Below are 10,800 nucleotides of genomic sequence, written 5' to 3'. Positions count from 1 at the left end.
TTTTCCAAGGAGGCCTTGGAAAAGATGTGGCCTCTTCACTACTGACAGCACCACTGTAGCAATGGCTGCGCCCGTCCTCCCACCCTGACACCCCAGTGTGTAAACCTTCACCCCCTGAGCTCCAGAGAAAACACAAGCCAGCAGAGGACACGTCGTTCCTGTCATCCAGAAATGGGTTTTATTCTCAGCCAAGAGGCAGCAAGACTGGTAGCGTCAGACCACGCGCTGCCTGTACAGCACCCCCATGCTTCGAGGGGAGGGACGGGAGGGCTGGCTGTCCACAGGCAGGGCATGACAGGAAGGCTCACTGCATGTGGCACACTTTGAAGCGGGGATGTCAAGGGACAGCGTTCCCTTGTAGTTGGGCCACAGACTCCACAAGGACGGCACAGTGATTGTTCCCAGCACTAGAGGCGAGGCTGTGGGCCATATATCTGTATATATATATGAGTATTTATAGATATTTATAGAACAGGGCAGGAGCGATACCACAGAGGGGCACAAATTTTCACCAACATCACGCCTGGATGTGTCAGCTCACCACTACGACAGACTAAGTCACAGATGAAGGGGGTGGCTTTGTGGCTGGAGGAGCCAATGGTAGTCACGGAACAGCCGTCCAGGCAGGCTTGGAAAGGGAGGTCTCCGAGGAAGAGAAGGGATCTGGTTAGAGTTCGAAGGGGGGCCGGGGGCTCTCAGGACGGGATGGACTTGCCTGACCCGATCGGCTGGCAGTTGGAGAGAAGCCGGGAGAGAAAGCGGGAGAGAGACAGCAAGGAGAGAGCTGGTAAGGCAGTGCAGCTGCCCCGCCACGCCGGCGGGGGAGGGGACAGGGGACGGGTGTATGTGTGGGGGGTAGGGTTCCCTGGAAAGACGGGCCAGACAGGAGAAGGGAGGAAAGGGAAGAAGACAGAGCCAGGCGGCAGGTAGGGGCCGGAGTTTCATAGGTAGTCCGGGTAGAGGTGCGGTGGCCTTCCCACCCCCATGCACTCTGGCCTCTCACACACCACTCAGGCAGTGCACCCATAGTTCCAGACACGTGCTCAGCCCCCTTGGGCTTCTCTCTTCTCTGGTCACCCTGTCTTCCAACCCACTGGCCTAGGGACACCCCTAGCCTTGGGGAGCCCCACGCAACAGCCACCAGGCCTGATGGAGAAAGAACACTGCTTGAACCAGGAGGGTGAAGCTAACAGAGATGGCTGGAGGGAGCGCTGGAGGCCCCTCTGGGCAGTCAGAAAGCCCAGGGCCCCTCTGAAGGGACCCTGGGGGAGGCAGGCAGGGCAGGCATCCGGATGCCAGTGGCCACGGACTTATAAGTCTAAGAGGGGAGCCTCAGGTGGTCGGGGGACTGCAGGTCGCGTAGGTGAGGCTGGGCCCTTCCTGCTGGGGAAAAGCAGAAGAGTGAGAGTCAGTGGCCAGGCAAGAGTGGAGGGCGGGTTCACTGACGGAACTCAGTCTTCCCAGGCCAGCAGATACTGTCGTCCCCTTGGCTGAAAAGTGTTGGGGTCACACCTAGGGGTAACAGGCCAAGGTGTATGAGCTGGAGGGCTGGCTATGGTGCTTCAGATGGGGTCAAAGATGCTATCTTCAGTCACACAAGCGTGTGTGATGCTGAGGAGGCAGGTAAAGGGCGGCTGTGTGTCCCTGCCTTGCCTGTGAGGTATGGCATGGGTTGACCGTGTGCAAAGGACTCCCAGGTTTCAGAAATCCTCAAACAACCATAGCCTCTACCCCAGATCACTGCTCGAGGGCCGGCCTGATTAAGGAGACAGGATCCTGACCATGGCGCCTGCTCTGCCAGAGCTCCCAGGGTGGGAGCTGGGTCCCTGCCCTGGCAGCACGGCTCAGACTGGGCAACCAGTGCAGCATGCCCAGGATGAAGTTCAAAGGCTTCTGGCTGCCTCTGAGTCCAGCCCCACACACTACCCCCTCCAAGCTCCCAGCCCCTACACCATAAACCACGAGGTCCCTGCCCTCTCTGACGGCTCCAGAGAGCACCAATGTCTGGCTGCTTGGACACGGAGCCTATCCCAAGAGCGCCAGGCTCAGCCATGGAAGCCTTGGGCAGTGACACTGAGTCCCCTGAGTCCCGAGGCTCGCTGGGAAGGGAGGAGAGAGAGCCAGCTGGCAGGAGGGTAGAAAAAGGAAAGAGGAAGTCTGGAGCTGCAGAAGGGAGGGGTGGGGAGCCTGATTCTGAGGTCCCGGGTGCGCCCCTCAGTGTGGAGCTGGTGCAGCGGGGCAGACACACCCTTCATGCAGCAGGCGGAGAGGCATGTACCTACCATGGCTGACGCTCCTCAGGGGTCACTGATAGTGATTCTGAAAGACAGCACGAAATCAACATGGCAGTTCACACGCACGGGTGGGGCAGGCCTGGGGTTCAGGGACACACACACGCACACGCCTGGGCGTGCACACACATGCTGTGAGGCCCCATGGCCCCGCATGCACACGCTAACACACATGCTCACAAACAACACGCATACACCTTCCTCCCCTGCACCTCCCAGTGCCCCGCACCCTCACTGGCTGGCGCGTGCAGCACGGATCTGGGGCATGCAGCCACTCGGCACACTGAAGCACACGCGTGGGCTGAGTCACAACACAGAAGCTCGCCCGCACACAGAGGCATTTGCACCAGCTCCCTGCACATTCATGCCTGGCGTGCTCAGAGGACCACCCGTGCTGCCCCATGGAGAAAATTCTTGCTTTCTAGGGTCCAGCTGTCATTTCTCTGCCCAAGAGCCTTCCATGGCTCCCTACTGCCTAGGGCATTGAGCCTCAACAAGCCAAACTCTTCTGCGGACTTTGAAGGCTCTCCAACCTGCCCCACTCTACCCACAGAACTCTTCCTCATTCTATCTGCACTCTTCTCTGGCCATCGGCTTTCCTTAGTGCAGCCTACACTACTCCTCTGCCCACCTGCCCTCCTGATTCCTATCCTCCTGAGCCTTATCTCAATCACGTCCATCACTGAAGACAGGCAGCCCTGAAGAAGCTCCCCAGGAATGCTGTCTTCCTCTAGGCAGGGCCAAGATTTGCTAAATGTTTCCTGTGTGTTAGCAAGTCTGAAGTCAGAGCAGGTACCAAACCTTACAGTTCTCATTTGTCACACCTCAGCGTAGACTTGGGAATGTTGAGTCTGAACTCACATTGGCAGTTAGCAAAGTGCTTCTATAGCCACATTTGTAGTTAACACAGCATCCCTATAGCCACTATCTCCCTCGATCTCCACACCAACCCTGGGAGAAAGGCAGAATGTTATTTGGTAGAAGTGAAAGTGAAGCCCTCAGAGGGAAAATTACTTGCCTAAAGGCCCTGGGCAAACCAGCATCTTTAGACTTCCAGTCCAGTGCTCTTGCCCAATACCATGCTGCCTGCCTTTACCTGGCTGCTTTGGTCATCAGATCACCATAGAGCAAGCCCCATGCCTGGTTCATTTTGGTTTACGGAGGCTAGACCCACAGCCCTACCCTCCAGCCATCTGGAAACATAAACACATGCTGTTGTTCTGATGTGTTCTTCCTCAGAGATCCGTGGCCAGTGGAAACAGGGCAGACTGAGTTAGATATCAGAGTAAACTTCCTTGAAAGAGGATCGTCGATTAAGATGGCAAAGCCAAAGGATGAAATTTTCCCTGGGAATCTCTGGGAATGGGGGCAGCCTTCACCCACACCTGCCCCGACCCCCACCCCCACCACGGTGGTCCAGTCGACGTGGGGCCAGGGGAAGGAAAAAGGCCATCAGATTGCCCATGACTCCCAGACCTTTTCCCCAGCTGCTCCCTGTCCTACCCCATGCCTGGGTGCCATTCTTACACTCTCACACCCGTGTGCACGCCCACACGCACATCACACACCCTGCTGGTCACACAGTCACAGCTTGGCCTCTTCCTGTGGGCCAGCGGCTGGACACTCTCTGGGACTGCTCAAGAGTCAAGACTGGGAAGTAGGAGTGGTTACACCAGGGTAGCCCTGAGTGTCACTGAACCAAATCCACACCTCCAGAGGGGATCTGGCTTCAGACCCTCGGACCTGAGGTAGGCTCCCCAGGGGCTGGGAGAGGAGGTGAGGACAGAATAGAGAATGAGGAGACCGAGTAGGAGAAAGGTGGAGGAAGGCAGTGTGTGGAGGCCAAGAGTTTTTAAAAAGCGCCATGCAAGTGCTAGAAAAAAGGGGGCAGGTGGGATGAGCCCCACAGCCCCCTCCCCAGAAACGACCACCTCCGGGACTCAGCGCTCCCTGTGGAGCAGACTCCGCCACCCCTCGGCCACACACGTCTGTTGACTCTGGCACCCACGGTCAGAGTGCCTGGGATGGAGAGGGCCAGTTCTGGTGGCCAAGTCCGGTGCTCTACAATCCGGCCCCACCTCCCTCTTGGCCTTGCCCGCTTAGCGGCCTCTCCCGCCGCATTCAGCCCCTACTCACCTGGGAACCCCGGGTGGGGCGCGGTTGGGGCGCGAGGGCACCTGGGGGGGAGGACCGAAGGGATCAGGGGAAGCCCCCGGCCTGGAGGGCACGGGGGGCGCCCCCCCCAGGGCGGACCCAGCAGGCGGAGGCCCAGGAGCAGGGCCCCGCGACCCGGGCCGGGCTGGGGGCACGGCGGGGGCTCGGCGCTGCGGCGTGGGGCTGGACGTGGGCGACCTGCAGGCGACAGGGAACCAGGCACAAGGAAAGGAGAGGGATGAGCAGCTCTGCCCCAGCCCGAGGCCCCGCCTCCAGCCCGGTGCCGGCCACGCCCATGCGCGCAAGCCCCTCCCCGCCGCGCCCCTGGATGGTCGCCGGATTTTCAGCCCCGCCCCCCGCGGCGCCAACTTTCCAGCTCCACCCGGCCCCGCAGCCAGCGCTCCACGGCAAGCCCCGCCCGCGAAAGCCCCGCCCATTCCTCTCTAAGCCCCGCCCCGTGCTCCAGGTGGGAGCCGCCCGGGTGACACGGGCGCGCCACTGCCCGGTCCCGGCACTCCTCCCGCGGGCCCCGGGCTGGGGGGCTTTGGGGCCGTGGGGGCCGGCCCTGGTACCTGCGTCCGGCCGGTACGCTCTGCACCTGCAGCCAGGAGTCGTCCACGGGCGGGGGCATGGGCGTGCTGACGGTGGTCGTGTTGATATCGCCTATGATGCCGAGCGCCTCCTTCAGCGCGTGGTACATGCGCAGCATCTCGTCGCGCCGCTGTGCCTGCTCCGCTGACTCTTCCATCAGTGTGTTCTGGTCCCCGCACGAGTACAGATTGGCCAGCAGCTCTGAGAAGATGAACTCCTTCGTCTGTGGGTGGGTGAAGAGGAAAGGGGACTGGGACCTGATGCCTGTGCCACCCCCTCCGGCCTGCCTGGCCCTGCTGGGACTGTTCGCTGGGCTGGTAGCATGGGGTTCCGGGTTTCACACTCGGCTCCAACACCACCTAAATTTGGAGAACTCCCCCCACTGCCCTTTTCTCAGATGGGGACACTGAGGTCCAGAGAAGAAAAGTCACCTATCTAAGGTGACATGGGAGGAGACTCAGGACCTATCATGTCACCAGGACACCTGTCTACTCAGTTTTTTTTTTTTTTTTGAGACAGAGTCTCACTCTGTTGCCCAGGCCAGAGTGCCATGGCATCAGCCTAGCTCACAGCAACCTCAAACTCCTGAGCTCAAGCAATCATCCTGCCTCAGCCTCCAGAGTAGCTGGAACTAACAGGCATGTGCCACCATGCCTGGCTAATTTTTTCTATATATGTTTTTAGTTGGCCAATTTCTTTCTTTCTACTTTTTTTTTTTTTTTTTTTTTTGAGACAGAGTCTCGCTTTGTTGCCCTGGCTAGAGTGAGTGCCATGGCGTCAGCCTAGCTCACAGTAACCTCAAACTCCTGGGCTTAAGCAATCCTGCTGCCTCAGCCTCCCGAGTAGCTGGGACTACAGGCATGTGCCACCATGCCCAGCTAATTTTTTTTTTCTATATATATTAGTTGGCCAATTAATTTCTTTCTATTTTTTACTAGAGACGGGGGTCTCACTCTTGCTCAGCCTGGTTTTGAACTCCTGACCTCTAGCAATCTGCCCGCCTCGGCCTCCCAGAGTGCTAGGATTACAGGCGTGAGCCACCACGCCCGGCCTCTTTCTACTTTTAATAGAGATGAGGTCTTGCTCTTGCTCAGGCTGGTTTCAAACTCCTGACCTTAAGCAATCCACCTGATTCAGCCTCCCAGAGTGCTAGGATTACAGGTGTGAGCCACTGCACCTGGCCCCTACTCAGCTTTTTTTTTTTTTTTTTTTTTTTGAGACAGAGTCTCGCTTGTTGCCCAGGCTAGAGTGAGTGCCATGGCGTCAGCCTAGCTCACAGCAACCTCAAACTCCTGGCTCAAGCAATCCTGCTGCCTCAGCCTCCCAAGTAGCTGGGACTACAGGCATGTGCCACCATGCCCGGCTAATTTTATATATATATTAGTTGGCCAATTAATTTCTTTCTATTTATAGTAGAGACGGGGTCTCGCTCTTGCTCAGGCTGGTTTCGAACTCCTGACCTCGAGCAATCCGCCCGCCTCAGCCTCCCAGAGTGCTAGGATTACAGGCGTGAGCCACCGCGCCCGGCTCCTACTCAGCTTTTTGAGCCTTGGTTTCCTCATCTGTAAAATGGGGTAATTAGACCCTTTCCAAGGATTTGCATGCTCCTCTGAACCAAGATAAGGAAGATGACAGTTTAAAATAGCCTGAGCCCCAAGAACTGAGAGTAACAGCTATAAATGTATGCCTGGATTAGGTGAAATAGGAGTCTCCGTGTGTAGGGATGGGTTGATGTATTCCAGGTGTTACTGGGCCCTGCCCAGGCTCTGGGACATTCATGGAGAGATGCTGAGGATTTCTAAACCCTAGAGCTGAGTATCAGTTATTAATTGTTTAAGTATATATTGAGCACCTACTATGTGTCAGGCACTGTTTGTACACAATATATGTGCACTTAGTCCTCAACTCTATTATTATCCATGCATTACACATAAGGAAACAGGCTGAGAGAGGGTCGTTCATTTGCTCACTCACACGGAGACTTTGTGGTAAAGCCAGGATTCAAACCCAGTCAATTTCATTGGGCGCCATGCTCTTTTGCTAAGCCACAGGTTATGGTGGTGCTGGGAGGTATGTATTTCAAAGCATGGTCTAAGGTTCTCAAAAGATGCAGCTTCCTGGCTTCTCTTAGAAAACATTTAGTATGTCTGAAATAACTTGCGTATGTGAATCTACTTTTTCTTTTTCTTTTTCTTTTTTTTTTTTGAGACACAGTCTTGCTCTGTTGCCCAGGCTAGAGTGCCATGGCATCAGCCTAGCTCACAGCAACCTCAAGATCCTGGGCTCAAGTGATCCTCCTGCCTCAGCCTCCCGAGTAGCTGGGACTACAGGCATGTGCCACCATGCCCATTTTTTTCTATATATTTTTAGTTGTCCAGCTAATTTCTTTCTATTTTTTTTAGTAGAGATGGGGTCTTGCTCTTGCTCAGGCTGGTCTTGAACTCCTGAACTCAAATGGTCCTCCTACCTCAGCCTCCCAGAGTGCTAGGATTACAGGTGTGAGCCTTTGTGCCTGGCCTGAATCTACTTTTTCAACTGTAAATTCCATGAAATCTAAATTCAGATGAAGAAATTCCAATGAAAATTCAAAGTCTGAATTGGATTTGGAAAGCATAGTATAAAAAAAGTAGGTAAGATATTTTACATATTGTTAATAGTTTTAGATAGAGTAAAAGGTTTGAAGATAAAAGAGTAAAAGAGTTGAAAAGATAATATTTTGACATATTGGGTTAAATAATTTTTAGATTGAAAAGATAATATTTTGGATATACTGGATTTAAAATATATATTAAAATTATTTTAGTTTCTTATTTTAACATGGCTACTAGAAAATACAAAATTATAGCCTAAGCCTACATTACATTTCACTAGATAGCTGTGGTCTGGACTATGCCTCCCTCCCCCACCCTGGTCCCAAAGGGCTAGCCACCATCTCCCCCAGGCCACCCTAGCCGCCTGCCTCCCTGACCCCACAGGAACACCCTGCCCTCATGTGATGGTGCACGCACGTTGTTGATCATGAGATGCATGATGGTCTTAGGCATGAGGTCCCGCACAGTTTTGTTGACAATGGCCATGTATGAGTCCACCAGGTTCCGAATGGTCTCCACCTGCCGCTCCAGCTGTGGGTCCATGGAGTGCATGAAGTTGTCTGAGCCATTCTCCTCAGTCTCGCTGGCCTGCCGTCAGGAACAGAAGGGCATCAGGGTGGCCAGGCCATCTACCAGGCTTCAGGCACCCTCAAGATCTCAGCCCCTGCAAGGGTCCCTGGAACACCGCCAAGGCACAGAGAGAAGCAACTGGCGTGCACACACAGACAGCCAGCTCCCCACAAGCTCTAGAGGGTCTCAGTTCTCTGCCCATCCCTGAGCTTCTCAGGACCCCAGAATCCTCTTGTTTAGCCTTATCTTAGCTCTGACTCCAGTGCCTAGAATTTGCCTCAGTTTCCCAATCCAGAAATTAGAAAAGGACATCACCAAGTTCCCTTGCTTGAGGACCTGGCCAGAGCTGGTGCTGGGCTGGAGATGCCCAGCAGGAGGCAAGAGGGGGGCACACTCACTTTTTCCTTGTCCTGGAAGGCCCACAACAGAGCCACAGAGGCCACCACACCAGCGTTGCCGCCGCCGCCACCACCACCGCCACCAGGAGCACAGCCAAAGCAGACACAGAGAGGAAAAGGGAAGGGATTGAGTGAACCTGGGGCACTGCACCCCAACTCTAAGCAACTCCAGACATCGCCGCAGTGAAACAGGAAAAAAGAGAAGGCAGTCACAAGAAACCACCATTATAGGAAGGGGAGGCGGGAAATGCCATCTGTGGCAGAGAAGAGGACACCTAAAAAAGCCATCGGGGAAGGATGGGAGGACCAGAAGCTTAACTCTGATCCCACCCCAGGACAGGCAGCAGGGAGGATTCCTGCTATTTCTGAGCCAAATAAGGGCTCAGAAACATGGCATCACTGAGGACGGTGCCCCAGGGCCCCCTTCCATCCCCTCCCTGCCCTGTGTCTCACCCCAACACGCTCTGGGTACACGCCAGCCCTCAGGAAGGAGGCCTTCCAGCTGTCCACCTCCTCCTGCGTCTCACAGGCCAGCTCCAGCTGCCGATAATCCTTATAGACGTTCCTGCAAGACGGGTCAGGCAGTGAGGGGAGGTGGGGCAGAGTCCCACCCTCCTTGGGGGTTAAGGTCATGCAGGAACTTGACTTTGGTGTCATCATGCCTGAGGTCCAGTCCTGGCTTTCTCATTTCCCAGCTGTGTGACCTTCCCCAGGCAAGACCCTTCCTCTCTCTTCAGCCTTCCCTCATTTGGAAAATGGGTGAATAATCATTCCTGCCTCTTGGGGGCATTGTGAGGATTCAGTGAAGTAAGTGAGCAGTAAAATGATTAGAAAGGGACTGAACCCTCAATAAAAGGGACATCCATAAGACAGTGTAGCACTGAGCCCAGATTCCCATCAGCTCCCTCCCTTGCTCTCTGAAGTCTCTTCTGATGACAGCTGTGTTGAACACCCATCTCTGAGCAGGTGACACCCCACTAGGGTCAGCCTTGGTTTGAGAGGTAAGAGGCTTGGTACTGCCACTGGCCACACAGAACACTGAGCCTCAGAAGAGGACCAGGTCTGACCAGGGCTCTTCTGTGTCCCCAGTGCCTGGCAGAGTGTCTCATGTGGAACAGGTACTCAACAAGTGGCCGTGGGAAGGAAGGAAGGAAGCAGGGAGGAAGGGGAGAGGGAGGGAAGGGAGGAAACTGTGACATGACGTCTAGCACACAGTAGGAACTCAATAAACATCTGTCAAATGATGGCTTGCTGTGGGCTTGGGGCAGGTCCCTCTCCTCCCTGGACCTGTGTACCCAGTTTCTACTCAGTGGGGGTGGTCTGGGGCTAGCAGGGTCCAGGGCTCCAGCAGCCCTGGTCAGGCCAGGCAGGTACCTCTGCTCCGTGTTAAAGAGGGCAAAGATATGCTTGCTCGACATGAAGCCCTTCTCCACGTCCCGCAGCTTGAGGTTGTCCACAGACAGCATGTATTTCTTCTCTTTCTCCTGTGGGTGGAGAGGGGAAAGATGAGTGAGGCTGGCATTGTTCTCTGCCACACCTCACTCCCTAAGAGTGCCCCATGCTATGTGCCTGGGGCTGTGGATCCCCAGAGTGGCCTGGGGCTTCTGGGCACCAGCCCCCTCCCTTTGCACAGGTGCTGCCAGGTAAGAACCTGGCCGTAGAGCCCTAGGTCTGCAGGGCACCGCTGGCCCCAATAGCGTTCAACCCAGTCCCGCCACCTATGCATCTGCGCCAGAGCCCAAGGGGCTGGCGAAGGGTGGTGAGGCTTACTGTGGCTCCCACACCCCTCCCCGAGCAAGTCCTGGACACAAGCCAGGCTGGCCCCAAGCAGGGACTGCACACTCAGGCCCCTCTCGCCCCCAGCCTCGCCGCCTCTGACTTCATTTCCTGACTGCAGAGACCAGAAAGGGGGGCCATCAGCCCCGGCAGCTTCAAAGGGCCAGCTCAGCCCACTCCCCCCGGCCACCCATGTGTTAGCAATCAGGCACACAGCACAAGCCTGGAGATGGTATGTCTGCGTGTGCGACATGTGTGTGGTTGTGTGTCTGTGCCAACACATGCACACTCAAGTACATATGCTATCCCCATTGTATTTATATGTCCATGTGCCTGTACTGCATACGTGTGTGTGTACACGTGTGTCTGGGGAGGTGCCCAACCCAACCATGTGTCAGTGTGACCATGTTCACATACCAGTGTGGATGT

General features: G+C 55.5%; 1 protein-coding gene across 4 annotated transcripts in view; it reads right to left on the bottom strand.

Annotated features, from left to right (window-relative positions):
- Positions 1 to 155: 155 nt before the first annotated feature.
- DNM1 (dynamin 1) overlaps positions 156 to 10,800 on the bottom strand; it is a 45,348-nt gene continuing 34,703 nt past the window's right edge. For 2 of the 4 annotated variants that reach the window (XM_012772076.2, XM_012772075.3), the window contains exons 16-22: positions 9,970 to 10,079; positions 9,049 to 9,160; positions 8,596 to 8,607; positions 8,045 to 8,215; positions 5,018 to 5,259; positions 4,428 to 4,643; positions 156 to 728 (exon numbers count right to left, since the gene is read on the bottom strand). In XM_012772076.2, the coding sequence (XP_012627530.1) occupies positions 668 to 728; positions 4,428 to 4,643; positions 5,018 to 5,259; positions 8,045 to 8,215; positions 8,596 to 8,607; positions 9,049 to 9,160; positions 9,970 to 10,079 (924 nt within the window). In that variant the 3' untranslated portion in view covers positions 156 to 667. Of the gene's footprint in view, positions 1,381 to 2,282; positions 2,320 to 4,427; positions 4,644 to 5,017; positions 5,260 to 8,044; positions 8,216 to 8,595; positions 8,608 to 9,048; positions 9,161 to 9,969; positions 10,080 to 10,800 lie in introns of all 4 variants that reach the window. The other 2 variants (XM_012772082.2, XM_076009073.1) reach the window with 2 other exon arrangements.

This window comes from Microcebus murinus, chromosome 12 (assembly GCF_040939455.1).
Source record: "Microcebus murinus isolate Inina chromosome 12, M.murinus_Inina_mat1.0, whole genome shotgun sequence".
Taxonomy (NCBI): domain Eukaryota; kingdom Metazoa; phylum Chordata; class Mammalia; order Primates; family Cheirogaleidae; genus Microcebus; species Microcebus murinus.
Note: the sequence above shows the minus strand (reverse complement) of the source record. Positions and strands in the feature narration are given on the sequence as shown.